This window comes from Nansenia antarctica (genome assembly GCF_963989245.1).
Source record: "Nansenia antarctica genome assembly, chromosome: 10".
Taxonomy (NCBI): Eukaryota; Metazoa; Chordata; class Actinopteri; order Argentiniformes; family Microstomatidae; genus Nansenia; species Nansenia antarctica.
Genome location: NC_137680.1, coordinates 30,582,411 through 30,600,945, shown reverse-complemented (window position 1 = coordinate 30,600,945; position 18,535 = coordinate 30,582,411). Strand labels below are relative to the sequence as shown.

Sequence of the window (18,535 nt, the reverse complement as noted above, 5' to 3'; positions counted from 1 at the left end):
CTCTAAATATGATTAGAAAATATTTGGCCACCTAAATTGCAACCCAAAAAAAAAGTCACATTTCCACACCAGATTATTCGCAAGATTAATCAAATAATAGAATGATGCGCTTGTGAATGTGTTTTAATATAGCTCCTTCTCCCATGTAGCTCAAGTTCAAATGTTAAAGTTTCAGGTTTTATTGTTACGTCACATTACACAAGTGTAAGAGAGTAACATTCTTAGGCTTCAGTTCCTGATATTGCAGCACAAGACAATAGGCATAATTCAAGATAAAGGTGACAATAGTACAGGTAAGACAGGATACACTAGTGGTGCCACTATTGATAATAGATAGTTCAGTAGTAAAGTGGCTGTGAGCTTAAGGTTTCCACAGTCCGTATACGTGGGGTGTGTTTAAGGTTTAGGTAGTCCATATGCATGGGGTGAGCTAGGGGAAGATAGTCAATTGTCTACAGTGGGCTTGTTCATGAGCCTGATGGCCTGGGGGAAGTAGCTGTTGGTTAGCCTCTTGGTTTTTAGCTGTTGGTTTTGGCCCTGAGGCTCTGGAAGAGGCCTTTGGACGGCATCGGTTTAAATAGGCTGTGGTTGGGGTGGCTGGGATCTTTGATGATCCTCTGGGCTTTGCTGACACACTGTTTGTCGTATATATCCTGGATGGAGGGAAGCTTTCATCCAGTAATGTGCTCGGCTGTCCACAGCGCTACCATCTGTAGCGCTCTGCGGGTGGGGGCAGTACAGTTGCCACGCCAGGCGGTGATGCACCCAGTCAATATACTCTGGGTTGTGCCTCTGTAGAAGGCCCGCAGGGTCTCCAACCCCATGCCAAACTTCTTCAACTGCCTGAGGTGAAAGAGGCCTTTTTCACCACCCGTTTGGTATGCACGACCCAGGTGGGGTCATCAGAGATATGGACGCCAAGGAACTTAAAACTGCTGACCCTCTCTACGGCTAACCTGTTGATGGTGATGATATCCTGTTCCCGACCTTTCCTCCTGATGTCCACCACTAGCTCCTTGGTCTTGTCAGTGTTGAGAGAAAGGTTACTGAGCCAGGCGGTCGACCTCTCTCCTGTAGGCTATCTCGTCATTGTCAGAATACATGTTGTTGGAATACATGTACATTATCAAATACACAGAGGCCTAATGTGGTCCTCTGTGACTCAGTTGGTAGAGATTTGTGCTAACAACACTTAGGTGGTGGGTTTGGAGTCCCACAAGAACCAAATATAATGAAAAATGTATGCGCTCACTGCAATGTAAGTTGCTTTGGATAAAAAGCGTCAGTTAAATAGCATTCTACAGTCAAAAAGACATCGCTCAGTCAGTGTACTGTTTCATTATGTATTGTTTACAGGGGTTTATTCCGGTTTCTTGGCGGATCTCGCCCACACTCTCTGCCATCGCAGCTCATCACTGTCTCGTCTCGTCACATTATCCGCCGCCACGAGTCTCGGAACCAGTCTCACGGCCGACGCGGTGAACTTTCAGACAGACAGGCTGCTGTCGACTGTCAGACGGATCCATTAAACGGCCTGGTTATTCCCCCTCCGTCGCCTGCCGATGGCTCCCGGACAGAAACACATCACCATGAATCACAAAGGAGTGCAGGCGGATGAAAGGAGGCACCTTCTGACGGAGAGAATAAAAGGGAAAAACTAAAATTGTCGGCTCAACGGGCTACACTTGTGCAGACTTTGAGAAAGGGGCATGTGACTTAGCATAAAGACGTTGCGGAGTGTGGGGGAACATCTCAACTGAAGTGCTCCCAGCAGGAGGGTGTGTGTGGGGTATCTGGCCCGACGGGGGGCTGATAGAAGAACCACATGGGGAGTAATGTGTTTCTGGCGATGCGGCTGTGCTGTCTTCATCTGAGGGCTGGGGGGGAGTCTGTCACAGACAGATTTAAACACTAGATGAAAAAAGTGATTTCTGTGAAAGATCTATCGAGTGATGAACGGATGAATAGACTGGGGCGCAATTGCCAGACAGAATTGTGGGAAAAATGTAAATGCCATGCCAAGAGATACAATGTTGTTTCTCGGCAGAAAATCTTTTTCTTTGGAATCATCTACTATATCCACGGCCGATTTAGTTTGAATGATGTGAATGTGAAGCGCTCCCCTGGTAACTCCAGTGTGTTTTTGTCCCAAGCTTCGTTGACATGCAGCGTTTGGACTCATGTCTATGTATGAAATAATGTTCTCTCCGACTCTAACCCAATGCGTGTTTTAGGCAAGTAGTCATCCCTCTCGTAGCCCAGATGTTTTTCACTCTCCATAGGTTTCCAATACTCCCTAGCTCCAGTTTCCCAGCAGGCCATAGCGTGTCTGTACTGTAGCTGCCAGGGATCCATGCCAGCTTCGTGTGTCATCTTCTCTCCCCATACTTGGGTGAGATTTATAATGGAAGAAGGTTGCATAACATATTTTCTTCTTCTGTCTTCAGTTTGGCAACAGCATAGCGTCACTACTCATCGACATGTGCCAGTGTTATACATTCCGTCATTTCACGTTGACAGTTTCATTCCAAATGGTTCTGTCGAGGGACATCCGGGACGGAATTGAGCGTGGAGGATATAGATGGAATGAGATATATACCTGTATTTGACTGTTCTATAGATATACATTATACTGATATATATATATATATATATATATACTGATATGAATGAAATAAAACACACGGCAGTTTCTTCCCCCTCTCCAACGATATCAGTGAATCTTCTCCCTATGGAGAAGATTGCTTTCTTCATTGTTTTCGGCTCTGTCATCTGACAGACGGGGGTACACGGAGAGAGGAAAGCAAGACACGATAGAAGACAAAGAAGAAAAAGAGAAGGTCATATCACATCATACCTGCACATGGAGACTTTGATTCACTCACGCTTTTGTCAGGGATAAAGCAAGACTTGCTTAATTGAGAATTGGCATTGATTGATTTTGTGCTTACTGGACTTGATTTAAACAATGCCATTTCATTTAAGTGTGTCCACTGGCAACAAAAAAAGCGACCTAATGTTCAATATTTCTTTATCTGGGTGGCTGCTGTGGCTAATGTTCAATGCCTAACTTCTCTTCAGGCTACACCTCAACTGTCCCTCCTGAAACCTCTCCGTCCCCTCTATCCCCATGTACAGTTTCTCTACTGTATATCTTTTTTAAAAAAGAAGAAAAAAAAGAAGGAGTATTCCTTCTTCTAACATTATGACTGCCAATAGCCCCTGGCCCGAGCATAGATTACTTTTCCTTGCGATGACCGATGGATAGATGATTCACTTACTTAGACAAATGTATTTGTTGTAAGTCGCTTTGGATAAAGGCATCTGCTAAATGCTAAAAATGTAAATTGTAAAATGTAAACTTCCAAGGGAGGTCTGAGCAGAGTGTTTTCTCCAAACACCACACAGAGTGATGAACACACAGAGTGATGAACACACAGAGTGATGAAAGCCTCTTCGGGAGGCTCAGGGCCAAAACTCAGAGGCTAACCAACAGCTACTTCCCCCAGGCCACCAGGTTCATGAACAAGCCCACTGTAGCCAACTGACTATCATCCACAAGCACATGCCATGCATATGGACTACCTAAACCTTAAACTCATAGTCACTTTACTACTGTCATTTATGTTCTGTACTATTGACAGTTTTTTTTATAGATTTATGCCAAATGCCTTATTGACTGGATACTGCTAATTATATCCTGTCTTATTGTCACTTATCTCCTGTACTATTGTCACTTTGTTTTATTATCTTGAATTATGCCTATTGCCTTATTGTCTTGTGCTGCAATGTCAGGAACCGAAGCCTACGGATTTTACTCTCTTACACTTGTGTAATGTGAGTGTGACGGACGTAACAATAAACTTGAAACTGAACTGAAACTGGAAACTGAGAGGTGGTTGATTCAGATGAAAGGTGGTTGAGTCTGCTCTAGCAGCACTATATGTTAATGAGCTGTTCTTCTCCCCTCTCTCCTCTCACAGATGGACCCTGTGCAGAAAGCTGTTATGCAGCACACCTTCGGAGTCTCTCCTCTCTCCTCTCCCATCAGGAGAAAGCATGTCTCGTGCAGTGTGTGTCAACTGAGATTCAATTCACAGGTGAGTGGATTTTGAGATCACAACATGACCAAACAACACCTGATGGTGAACAAAATATGAATAAAAATAAATTGTGTTTGAGGGCAGTATTGTGTGTGCTGGCCTCAACAGCAAAGTGCAATGAACCAGTCCTTGAAAATTCAACCTGTTTGGCCTGTTTAAGGTTGATGAAGTCACAGAAGGGAATAAAAGCAGCGTGTTTGTGAAGTGCTTGTGAAATGTTGGCCATAATGGCCTCATGAATCTTTAAAAGCATATTCCATTTGTTATAAAACCAGACAAATTGCATCCTTATGTAAGAGGCTATGCCAGTTCTGAGAGAGTGCCTGGTGTAATTTGCCACATGTGAGGATGTGTCCTGAATGATAAATGTACAAAGACTTACTTGATTAGGAATTGAGGGCAATTTGCTTGTGAAAGCTAAACGTTAAAGAAAAAGCTTTTTAAACAGAACATTTGACAAGTTGATTCTACATTCAAAATGTAAACAGCATTACCTGGCAATACATTCTAAAAGTACATTGCTGATTCATTAGACTAGCATTAATAACATGCATACAAACATACAATACACAATAGAAACAGGTTTGATATAGAATGGACAGACTTGCAAATGAGGTTCATTGAGGGGCGGCTAGCAATCAGAAGGTCACTGGTTCAATCCCCGCCTCAGGAGGGAGCTGCATGTGAGCTGGTGACTAGAGGGTTGCTGCTGGCATCCTATCTAAAGTGCCGTTGTGCCCTTGAGCAATTGTACATTTTGTTGTACTCTGCAATGACAAAAAGGTTTATTCTACTTCCATCCATTCTCATTTCCATGCCCTTTTAAACGCAGTCTAACAAAACGTAACTTGTTTCATATTCTTAAATCTGGGGTAGTTAATTCAATAGCATTATGAAATGGTATTTTCACACTCCCTTCAACAAGGAAGCTATCTATTCATTCCGTACCTCAATGTGCTAGTGATTACTCAAAGCCAGGTTGTTATTTCTTAAGTGTTGAGGTTTATCACGGGATAATCATTCTCCATCTCAGCCATCAATCACAACTCGGTGGCAAACAGATAGAGATGGTGTTCACCTGGCCAATTTCTTTAGTGCTGAGCAGTAGCGTAGGCAGAAATGTACTTTAGGGCGGGCCTGTATAAAATAGGGTGGGCCAGCTTTTTATTTTTATTTGTTATGTTTCAGTTCATATTCATGGTCCTACTTTTGTTTGCATCCATCAAACACGTTTCCAGTGCGATGTATATCAGAGGACACCCCTAACCCTAACCCTAACCCTAACCCCGCACGCATTGATTTACAGTTGATCAAGTACAGTAGCCGACATCTAGTCGGCTTTCGAGCGGTAAAAGTCCACACTGGATTCACAAACACAGTAGCCGGAAATCAGTTCCGTTGTTCAGAGGATAAAACACATACAACAGTAATTCAACTTGATATTTGTTCACATATTTTCTTATTTGTTTTGGATTGAATGCTCGGATATTCTCAATGGGTGAATACTTTTTTATTTTTTTATTATAATAATGAGAAAATAAATGACACCGAAGCTTTCTCAGGGTGGGCCCGCCCTGGCCCTAACGTGGCTACGCTACTGGTGCTGAGACAGGGGAGACGGAAACGGCAAACCGGGGGTGCTTTCATATTCAAATCACAGGGACGGATAAAGTAAGCTGTCATCAAAAATAGTTAAGCATCACTGCAGGCTGACAATAATGGGTTGAAATTGGAGGGAGTCATGCAAGAGGTTTTGTATGCAGAAGAGGATGGTGGTATTCATTGTTGTAGTGTTAATGGATAGTGCATAGATCATAGAACCATGACTATATTCAAAACAAAGATGTCTGAGGTATTGGTGAAGACACTGTCGATTTTGAGAAGCTTTTGCCACTGAGTGAAGCATCCCCTATGTGAGAGAATCCATCCAAACCCGGGTTCTTCAATGGCTCTCTAGGCTGGGGTAATAGCTCATCCGTTCCCAGCTCCTGTGACTGCAAAGTTCTGTGCGCTGGACGCAGTGTCTGCACAATGTCTTGTATGACACATGCGATGAACTTGATGGATGGAGTGTCATTGACTTTGCTGGGGACTGCGGTCGCTTTTGAAACCTTGATGATCTTTGGAATGGCTTTCTCTATTAGCCTATTCTGTCAGATTGGGAAGGGGAACTAGTTTAGATTAGATTAGATTAGATTAGATTCACTTTATTGTCATTACATAGTACAAGACAGTGCAACAAAATTATTGTGCGTCTAACCAGAAGTGCAACAAATAGCAATTATATTGCAGTGATAAGTAGCAGTATTGGCAGCAATCTATACAGTAAAGTGCAAATGGTAGCGTGATGTGCAATGTCATACCATGTCATACAATGGTGACTGGATGTATAATGTGCAGTGGTATATATAAATTGAGATTATATACAGTGTGCAATTGTACAGGCTATGATACATATGATACATATATGATAAATATGTTGTATATAGTGAAGTATACAAAAATACAGGCTGTGGGCTATGATACACAGGGATGGGCTATGTACAGATAGTGTGGTCCAATCGCAGACTTACACAGTACACTTGGAGATTGCACTAGCACTGTACAATCAACATTTGATTAGTATATGGTGTGCTCTGTACTGTATCTGAGTTGATTAAGGCTCATTGTTATTCTAGTTTTTTTTTACTTTCTGTGCACAGTACAGAAATTATGGTTAAAGAAGAGATGCTACAGGATCATTTGTATAATTTCAGCCTACAGTTATTAAAGTAGCAGTAATGGCTCAAAACAATGTCTTAAAACATGTAAAAAAAATATATATAAATTCTACTGCAACAGTATACCTCACTTTGTAATACATATTGTATAACACCTGTATATTGATGAAGCTTGATGTTTATGATTTTGCCTGTTTTTGTGAGCTTGAAGGTTTCAATAAATAATTGTTTATCCATTACATCTGGTTAAAACTGTTTCATGTTTATGTTTTTTCAACATGCAACCAATGCTTTTATGCACTTCCACTCTGAATATCTTTGAATATCACTCTGAATACCTTTGAATACCACTCTGAATATCAGAAATTGTTGTTGCTGTACAACGATGTCTTCAAAGCTTTTGAATGTGCTTTATACAATTATGCCATTTATCTGACACTTTTATCCAAAGCGACTTACGTTGCAGTGAGTGCATAGATTTTTCAGTATACATGGTCACAGCCGGTACAAATGGATGGTTGTATTAACATGAGGGCTGAGAAAAACATTTAATTGTACCTCTTGGTATGTATATTTCAATTACTCACAATGCTTTAGATGACAACCCATGTTTGAATATAATTACGGTATTCAGGCTTCCATACAGCAGACCAAGGCTGTGTGTCAGTGACATGTAGCCATGTAAACAAGTGTTCCAGAGAAGCTTGGTTCAAGCAATTATCACCCTTTGTCCTCATCTGGGAATGGTAGTTCACACCTTTGATGTGTGGGCCATCATTCAGTAGAAACGTGTAAAGAAGCCTACCCTATTACTTCCCCATTCATTGTTTAGGCACCACTTTGGGTTTCTTGTCTAGATAAAAAAAACTCTGGCTGCCTAAATTGCTGGGTGAAAAACAAGGCATTAGTACTGCATATATGGAGTCATTTGGTGTTGTTTTATTTAAAACGTTGTATTCAATCTTTCTTGGGGGAGAAGTGACATGCTTTCAAACGCCAGAATACCAGATTGCAAGATGACATGTTTGATTTACTGTAACACTGAATGTGCAGAGTACAGTTCTTCTCCACTGCTAACACCAACTGACATTCACATGCCCACAGCAATAACACACACGAGCACAACAGTAACATTTTCAGCTAAACAGTTCATGTCATTTCTCATTGCTTTCACACAAGATAGAAATGTTAAACACATTTTTGCAAAAGAGTTAATGCAACAAACAATTTCCTTTCACCAGCACTAGCTATTTCTCACATCATTAGTGAATCTCTACTCCATACATTGTAACTCTCATCACTAAACAGTTCAACTAACAATCAGTCTGTAATCACAATTGAAATAGGTAATCAGTAATGTCACATGTGACCTGGCAGACAGGAGATAAGAGATTACTGTAAATGTTTTTGTGTTCTACATGAATGCTTTACATTACATCTTTGGCATTTAGCAGACGCCTTTATCCAAAGCCACTTACAACAAATACATTTGACTAAACAAGTGAATCATCTATCCACCAGTCATAGCTGGATAGGAAAAGTTGTAACTCCTCATCAGATGACAACAGATACAGTTTTGATGCACTGCTTTGTTTTTTGTGACATGTATTGTACGTTTTGAGTTATAGTGCATTTTCCGAAATAAATGTGATGTTTTGGCAAACGTGTTTGCCCTTGAGGGAGAGGGTCAACTGTTTTGAAAGGTCGAATAATGTTTCGGAAAGCAATGTGCTCAAGCAATTGAGAAAAACTGTACAAGTCTGTAAGAGTATAACCCAGTAAAAACTTGTATTGTTATTTTTGAGTAAAAAAGTTAAATTCATGAGGATTTTTATTGACATTTTGCTCAGTGAGTAAGTTGAGCTGTGCTTGCTTTGTCTGCTATTAGTCAATGCTGAATGGTATCACCCAACAAGAAATGACACTATACCTTGACTTATGACTTATGGAAGATTTGCTCACACATTGCATGAAATACTGTGAGCAATAAACAGGGTCAGAAATCCCCACCTGTGGGCATTCCTTTACTCCCATTCAGCTTGAGGTAAACACATCAATCAATTACACAGCTTTTACATGAAGGTTTTTTAATACAGCCATTCGTCAAAAAAAAAAGACAGATAGTAGGTATTAAAGCCTGTTGTGTTTTACCTTATCAGTCCTGCGCACTAAAGACATTATGTAGGGAAACCAATGCATTTAGCCCTGTTGACAGATATGGTTGGTGTTCAATGTGACCTAATGCTTGGCTACAGTGCTACTGTATATTTCATTGACCATCTGGACTGCACTTTTATAGCGCCTTATTCCAAAGTGCTTTACAATGGCCTCTCATTCTTTCATTCACACACTAATGGCAGCAAGCTACCATGCAAGGCACAGGCCCGCTCATTGGGAGCAATTTGGGGTTCAGTGTCTTGCCCAAGGACACCTCGACACGTGGAGCCGGGGATTGAACCGCCGACCTTGCGATCAGTAGACGCCAGCTCTACCACCTGAGCCACAGCTGCCCCACAAACATCTGTCCATCTATCCAAAAGAGATCTGTCCATCTGTCCATCTATCCAAAAGAGATCTGTCCATCTGTCCATCTGTCCAAAAGAGATCTGTCCATCTGTCCATCTGTCCAAAAGAGATCTGTCCATCTATCCAAAAGAGATCTGTCCATCTATCCAAAAGAGATCTGTCCATCTATCCAAAAGAGATCTGTCCATCTATCCAAAAGAGATCTGTCCATCTTTACATATGATGATGACCGACTGACTGACTGACTGACTGACTGACTGACTGACTGACTGACTAACTGACTGACTGACTGACTGACTGACTGACTGACTAACTGACTGACTGACTGACTGACTGACTTATTGACTGACTGACTGACTGACTTATTGACTAACTGACTGACTGACTTATTGACTGACTGACTCATTGACTGATTGACTGACTGACTGACTGACTGACTCATTGACTGACTGACTGACTGACTGACTGACTGATTGACTGACTTATTGACTGACTGACTCATTGACTGACTGACTGACTGACTCGTTGACTGACTGACTGACTGACTGACTGACTCGTTGACTGACTGACTGACTGACTTGTTGACTGACTGACTGACTGACTGACTGACTGACTGACTGACTCGTTGACTAACTGACTGACTGACTCGTTGACTGACTGACTGACTGACTCGTTGACTGACTGACTGACTGACTGACTGACTGACTGACTCGTTGACTGACTGACTGACTGACTGACTGACTGACTGACTGACTGACTGACTCGTTGACTGACTGACTGACTCGTTGACTGACTGACTGACTCGTTGACTGACTGACTGACTGACTGACTGACTCGTTGACTAACTGACTGACTGACTGACTGACTCGTTGACTGACTGACTGACTGACTTGTTGACTGACTGACTGACTCGTTGACTGACTGACTGACTGACTGACTGACTCGTTGACTGACTGACTGACTCGTTGACTAACTGACTGACTGACTGACTGACTCGTTGACTAACTGACTGACTGACTGACTGACTCGTTGACTGACTGACTGACTCGTTGACTAACTGACTGACTGACTGACTGACTCGTTGACTGACTGACTGACTCGTTGACTGACTGACTGACTCGTTGACTGACTGACTGACTGACTGACTGACTGACTCATTGACCGACTGACTTGACTGACTGACTTGACTGACTGACTGACTGACTGACTCGTTGACTGACTGACTGACTCGTTGACTTTTAAGTCAGACCGGTTGCCAGGATTATTACAGACCTTAAGACTAACGACTTCCTTCCGCAGCCTTAATCAGGGTTGTGTCAAATCTAAAGTATCGTTAAGCCAATTCTTCCACATCATTGCTTTAATGAAAGATTAATTACGGTCTTGATTACACTAAACACTCATCCATATCACTTGTGTCTCTTGGCATAAATCAGTTGTGGGTGTTTGGATACCTGGTGCATGATGCACAGGTGGAAATATACTGAGGCATGGATGGAGAGGGGACATTTCTCCCTTTGCTTTGTCATCCTCTGCTGAGGAGGAGTAGTTTAAAAGTTGTATTATCTCGTCTGCACTGGGATACAGGACAGTGGATTACAGTACAACTACATAACCTGCAAGGTCTTCACAAAAGAACAAAGTAGTCGCACGGGAACACAGTAGTAGCATAGAATACCATATAGTAACACATGCAATACACAACAATACAATAGCAGCAGTGACTCTATGCACAATAATACAATAGCAGCAGTGACTCTATGCACAACAATACAATAGCAGCGGCATATTTCAATACGGTATGGTAATTGTCAATGTCCACAGAATAAATATGGGTTATGTATCACGTTAAATGGAAAATGGAAAAACTTTTCTTTGCCACAACAATAGTTGTTTTTGTCTCAAGGGTTCAATTCAACCCCCCCCCCCCCCCCCCCACAAACACAGGCGCTTACAATGGCCTTCTAGAGATGTGGCTGGCACACTTATTTATTCCGAGAGGCAATTGCATTCCTCCTGATACCTTCCTGCCATGGGCAAAGTCAGCCAGGAAGTGTCTGGAGGTAAACAAGGGCGGCTGAAAGTCTTTTGCATATGGCCCAGTCCGACGCATGTGAATAAATCCGTTGCGAAGGTGAATCCTGATGACTCTACGTGTCTGGACTCTAAACTCAAATAGCTACATAAATGAAACATCAGAGAGTCACCTAGATAGAGAGTCACAGGGACCTAGATACTATATTTGGATGTGAGAAGAAACAACCGTACACCTGGTGTCAGGACTCGAGACACGAGTCACGAGTGCAACTGTGATGACGAGTCCATTTAAGGTCATGTTAGAGCTCTGTGGCACTATAAATGGCAATGCCGTGTAATTACAACAGTGGTTTATTGTAATTGCTAATTGTGATTATTACAGTCTATTTCACAATTTACTGATTCGGCCTGGCTTGTCCTGGTCTAATTTGAGCCTACAATTTGTCCTCTCCACAGAGCCAAGCCCTGGCCCATTATAAAGGCACCAAGCACGCTAAGAAGCTGAAGTCTCTGGACACTCCCAAATGTAAGCTCAAAGGCTCAGTGGTCACCAAGGAAACCACCAACCAGGAGATCACCAAGAGCGTCAACACTTCATTAATCTTCAACGGCAATGACAGGAAAGGTTGGTTGTTTCTCCTCCAGTTCAAACTCCATGGGTGTACTGTTGTGGTTGTTCTTGTCACTGTTTCCTTAGCTATAAACCATGTTGTTTATTTTGGAAAAGGTCCGGTTGGCTAGCAAACTATTACGTAACTATGGTATTATATCCTGGACACTTTACACTACTACAGTAATATTTCTATCTGTTCATAGCCTCATGTTAGAAGAATTTGTGGGCATGAGGAACTTGATGTCAGCCTGGAGTTTATTAATATTTACTCAATAAGACAGGCACCAGAAACAGATAAGCCTGACTGGCTTATCTATCTTCTTGTCAACATTAGTCAGTGAATGACAGCAGGAGACAGACTCGTACACCCAGGACCCGGAGGGCTAGGCCCCTCTCAGGGAAATCTTTCCTTCACTGAAGTATTCCTGTAGCCACCTTTAATTAGCACATAAAAACGGCACCAATGAAACCCTTCCCTTCAGCCAGCAGAATCTTAGAAGTTTTAGAGGGAATTGCAAACATATTGGACGGTTCCAAAAGTCCACGTGTAAGCGCTTTTAAACCAGGAACACATTTCTGGAGCGCATACCAGCATCCATAACTCAGTTTAGTTCCCAGGATACCTAGTAACACCTGGTCACAGACTGCTATTGGGAACAATCTGGTTTCGTGCGCTCACACAGTTAGTCCAATTAACACAGAGGCTTCAAAGTATTTCTGGATAGTGATGAATAATTTTCTGTCACTTCACAGACTCATGTCCCATTTTGGCCCTGACAGTGGAAGATACAAGGTGTAGCTGTTGGTCTATGCAAGCTTTCCACTGAGTTCACTCATCAAACTTACCCCAGAGAGCCAACCAACGCATCAATGTGGAAAATATTCCTCACAATCGTTTTCAGAGAAAGAGAAGCTGTGAAGACCCAAAAGGCAGGCCTTCAAACACAATATTGGGAATGAAGCGAATACTCATATCACAACCACGCTCCTCCTCCATCTTCCTGTGATGTGTTCTGAACGTGGGAGCGTCCGTTTGTCACAAGTGGCTTTCGGTAATGAATATTAATGGGCTCAGATGTCAGCGAAATTAATTGGCGAGGCGGGTAAATGCTGCATTATCTGCAGGGCTGAAGTATTTGGCGGTATATCAGTGCCAGCAAGCTCCTCTAATGAAAAGCAGAGGTCATGGAAGAGTAATGACTACATGCAGCAGATATGAGCAACAAGGGAGAAACACTGAAAGCACATTTTTACAGAGTGGACTCTCTCTATGTGTTTATTTTGTCCTGAGGCCAAAGGGTTATTATATTTCCAAAGTTCAAGTGTACTCTTACTGTAGCTCTTGTGTTGGATATAAGGTGGGGTGGTGTATTTAAGTGTGTGTGTGTGTATTACTAGGGAGGACATGTGTGTGTATGAGTGTGCATTTGTGTTTGTGTTTTTTTACTAACTTGTGTGTGCCCTGACATGGACAGCAGGACGCAGTGAAATTCAGTAGTCCAGTAGTGTGTATGTGTGTGTGTGTGTGTGTGTGTGTGTTGGTGTGTGTGTGTGTATGTGTGTGTGTGTGTGTGTGTGTGTGTGTCTGCCGTGTCCAGTAGATAAGCCGATGACTCAGCAACTGCCTGTCAAGCTTGCGTGTGTGTCCACGATGTGTGTCTTTGTGTGTGTGTCTGTGTGCACGATGTGTGTCTTTGTGTGTGTCTAGGCCAGACCAAAAAAGAGAGAGAGAATGAGAGAGAGAAAGAGAGAGGCACAGAGAGAGAGAGAGAAAGAGAGAGGCAGAGAGAGAGAGAAAAAAAAGAGAGGGAGAAAGGGAGAGAGAGAGAGAGAGAGAGGCACATAGCGCAGTCCTCCATCTCTCAGTTCCAGTCCAGTGCTTGAGGAAATGTAGCCTGATATTAGCTATTAAAGAGCAGATTGTCAGGGGAGGCATGCCAGCACTGACAGCAGCTGTATAATGGTACGGGCACAGGAGGCAGGGGGCTAGCTTAGGCTTGTTCAGCCATCACCAGCACCCCAGCTCCATCGTCATGTCTGCCCTCAATGACAGGAATTCAAAAATCCCCCCCTCCAAACTGTTCTCTACTGATCTGCACTGGGTTGGAAAAAGCCCTTACACACAGACATCAGAGAGAGGTAGCAAAGCTGATGACTTTGCGAATAAAAATCGGCTTTTCCACCTGCGCGGTTGAAATGTTCTCATTTGTGAGAAGTTGCAAAAGCTTTAGAAGTCGCGACGCTTTTTTCCCCCCAACGGTTCGAGAGAGCGGAGCACTCGGACTCGCCGGATGAGGTGGGGACAGATGAATTAGGCTACTTAAAATCTATGTGTCCTGCTGTGACACGGGCCCCTATGGATATGGATAATTCTGGATAATTTCGCCCCCCATTTTACTGAAAATGATAATCACAACCATTTATGTGCTCCGCTCCGTCAAAGCGCCATTTTTTCCCACCTTCATCAACACTGCCTCTGTTGTTGGCGGTTTCTCACTCACAAATGAGGGCGAGGAATGTTTCGGGAACGGGAGGGCCTTGAGGGATTCCTGTCCTTTAAGTCGTGGTGACATATAATGGGGTCCAATCATTTTAATTAAAGAGCTTAATCCAGCATCATTGAGGAAGGTAATCAGATCTCCGGGGAGCCCCTGTGATGGCCTGAAAGCCTAACTCTAGTGGAAGGGTTTCACAGAAGCACTTCTGCTCTATCGCCAAAGGAAATCTCCGGGGAGAGCCGAGAGCTATAGAGGTATTGAAACGGGCGAAGAAAAGGACTGCTAGCTCTCTAAGAGGATTCTTGATACCTGTCTCTTTTTTCCCACTATAATTCCCTCACTCTTTGTGGCAATCGCTACGCCCACCCTCCCTCCCTCTCCCTCCCTCTCTCTCTCTCTCTCTCTCTCTCTCTCTCTCTCTCTCTCTCTCTCTCTCTCTCTCTCTCTCTCTCGGTTTAATTGTGTCCTTCTCACTCACTCTTTTGACTTTATCTTCTCTTCTTTCCCCTCTCCTTCTCGGGGCCCTCTACTCCCTCTTCCCTCTTTCACGTACTGTATCTTTCACCTTCTCTTTTTTCATTCTCCCACTGTTGCTCTCTCTCTCTCTCTCTCCACTCTCTTATCTCTCATTCGTTCTCCGCCTTTTTTTGCCTCCCTTTTCCTCCCTTTCCCTCTTTCTCTTTCACTTAACCTCTTCCCCCCCCCCTCTCTCTCTCTCTCCCTCTCTCTCTCTCTCAGTCTCTCTCTCACTCTCTCTCTCTGTTTCTCGCCCACTGCTGTCAGCCCCCACCAACACAAACTTTAGATTGATCACAGTCATTACCTTCATTAATGAGAGGGGATTGAGTTCTTAACTGGGCCTCCCAGAGCCAGCGAGGTCACTGTGAGTGGGGATATGGATTACTGGAGGCTTCCCAAAGTAGAGGACATCGTAGGCCAGCCAAAGTACACTTTAATCACCTGGTTTCAAAGACAAATGGATCTTTAATGGCCTTTATGGAAGACTAATGCATGGAAATGCAAGGACAAACCCATTCTTTTGGCCAGGTCCGTCCTCGAAATGTTTCATGAATGGATGACGGAAGATGCAAACACACATTTGAAATGCTTTATTTATGTCCACATAAATACAGAGTGCATTAAGGACATAAACACTATCAGTGCAGTCAGTTCATTGGGAGACTTTCGTTTACGTTTGGGACTGTACAGCAACCATCGTACACATATCATATTAACACAGAGGATGTTTCAAATGTGGGTTAACAGATACAATAGCATTACTGTAAAACTGTATCTACTCTAAAGGCCAATGCACACGGCGTGCGATTCTGTCGCACGACAACATTCGATTCTCAATTCACACCAATGAATGAATGAATGTGAATAGGGAATCGAATGTCGTCGTGCGACAATATCGCATCGCACGCCGTGTGCATTGTCTCATTGAGATGATTTCAAAACAATGGAATCGAAATCGGCGGTGCGACAAAATCGCACGCCGTGTGCATTGGGCTTAAGGGTACAAAAAGCAACGCAGTCTCCATATTGAGCACACACACACACACACACAAGACTGCTTGTAATGTGTAAATAACTACACGTGTACCGTAGGCATGTCTACACTCTGGGTCCAGTGGAGAGTCCGAACCTTGACTCTTGATCAGTCACCATCGCTAGGTTTGATGAAACCAGTTCCAAATGATTGGCCTAATGGTGCCTGTGTCCTCGCAATCATCATCCAACCGCACTGTTCAAGAGCAAAAGAAGGACTCTTATAATTGTATTGAGCATAAGCCCAACAGAAGCAGGTGTGGGGACAGTTCTTGGTCCCTGGTGAATAGTTTTTAATTGAGTGATTACTCTGACTGTGGTTGTTTTGATGCCGGGCACTCTGGACTATGCTGGGCGTAGGTGGACGCTAATTGCAGGGAGGAGCAGAGGTCACCGTTGTTGCTCTTCTCTCATCACAAACATTATTAATCACAAGGGACACGGTGAGGTGCTCGATAAATAGCTAACCGCTTAATTATTTGCTGAAATGGAAATGCCCGTGACTTGTATGTGACATAAAAGGGAATGGCAAAATGGTGTCATATAGAGTTAATGGCGTCTGTTGTGATGTTCAGTGGTGTCTTGTTGAGGAGGTCAGCCCCCGACCTCCCCCACCCCCCCCCCCGCAAATTGATTCAATCTACAGTGACAAAATGCTGTTTATCAATGGAATCCTAACTCAAAATCTCCATGCGTAACTCAAACGACAGCAGTGCAAGATTTACGCGAATGTTGGGTGCGGAAATTCGGATTCCACCCTATGTTTATGTGGAATGACTGATAGTCGTCAGCAATAAATGCTCAAGAACATTTCGAATTCCACATTTTCAAAGATGTTACTATACATATCGACATATTGACACTTTACGCATACCGTATTGATATAATGTGATGTAACGATGTAATTGAAATCGCACGCATTTGTTTTCATAGCCAACTACACAAACCCTACAGCGAACCTTAGCAGGAAGTGTGTCATATTTTACAGGGATGCAAACTGGTGATGGCCCAAAAAGGTGACAACACTTTTTTTTGCCTGAAAACAAAGAACATTTATGAAAATTGTTGACCTATTTTGAGGTAAAAACGGCTAAAACGGCTAAAAGGTGACAAGTTTGCATCCCTGATTTTAGGACTAAACCGATGTGTAGTTTCTCCTCCTTTCTCAGCCATTCTGTTCTGACACCTCCACTGGGAATAATAAGAGCCACACAATGGCTTGTAAAGAAAAAAGCACAACATAATTCACTATTGATCCTCTCTCTTTGCTGGCGATCTTCACTTTGTGTCAGAATAAGGAACTGTGAGGAATTGACATCCTCAGGGAGTGCAGCTGAGGTAAAATGTCATTTTGGTAAATGAGTAGCAGTTCGCCGTATGTTCTCTCTAACGACGTGCGTTGCCTCTTGTATCAGATGGTATTGATCTATGGCTGACTTTGATCTCAATATTTGAGACACTTATTTTGGGTGCAACTTATTTTCGTCTTGCAACAAGTTAATCCCTTCCTTGTGAGAGGTTGTTACTTTACACTACAAGAGACAGATAGCCTGTGCTTCATTTCCACATTCATCAGCAATCAATTATCTAGTCATGTTACAGTACCATCAGACCACCTGGATCAATAGACTGTTTTACAATAAAAGCCAGCACACAATTTGCTCTTTTAAGACCAGGCTCCTGGAAGACTGCTCTAAAATAACCCATCCATCTCCCCCTGCAGATATCAGCTCTGTCACAGCACCACTTCCCCTCTCCCCTGTGCTCACACTGGCGCCACAGATGGCGCCACTACTGGCACCAACATTGGCACCCCTGGCACCCCTGGTACCCCAGCCATCTATGCTAACAACGAGTCCCAACCTCGCCACAGGGACAGAGACTACCTCAGCCACGGAAGGCGACGGGAGGGCCTCTCCTAAGCCCGGCTCATCCTCAGAACCAGACGCGGAGCCGGAGGCAGAAGCCGAGACAGATCCAGAGACAGAGGAGGAGAAAGCCAAACGTCTGCTTTACTGCTCACTCTGCAAGGTGGCTGTCAACTCGGCATCTCAGCTGGAGGCTCATAACAGCGGTGAGCAACTCGCCTAAGATCCCCGCCTCCTCTCATGCCCATCCTATAGGGATTTAGCTCAACCGCTAGCCCTTTTAGCAGTTCTTTAAAGGGAGTGTACTGTTCTTGTCAGTGCATAACACTGCCAATGTTGAGTCATGTACGTATTGATTTTGACTGTCTATATATTGGCAGAGGAATGTCAGTGCTTCTCTGGGATGTTTACATTCTGGAGGCTAAACGCTGTGAATGTCAGATTAAATGTAACATTTAATGCTTAGCTACTGTACATATCTCCTTGATAATAACCATCATTTCAGAAATGTATCCCCCACACGCAACACAATATTACATAGCGTTACAGTTAATACGGTTAATTACGCATTGCTTCAACAATAGTCTGTATAATAATCTCTCGGCTATAATAACCTGCT

The 18,535-nt window shown here is 43.2% G+C and overlaps 1 protein-coding gene across 1 annotated transcript in view; it reads left to right on the top strand.

Annotated features, from left to right (window-relative positions):
* Positions 1-18,535, top strand: part of znf385d (zinc finger protein 385D) — a gene marked incomplete at both ends in the record, with an annotated part of 42,005 nt that overhangs the window by 19,921 nt on the left and 3,549 nt on the right. Inside the window, 3 exons of the mRNA XM_080540846.1 lie at positions 3,984-4,100; positions 11,843-12,018; positions 17,779-18,122. Of these exons, the coding sequence (XP_080396972.1) occupies positions 3,984-4,100; positions 11,843-12,018; positions 17,779-18,122 (637 nt within the window). The remainder of the gene's footprint in view (positions 1-3,983; positions 4,101-11,842; positions 12,019-17,778; positions 18,123-18,535) is intronic.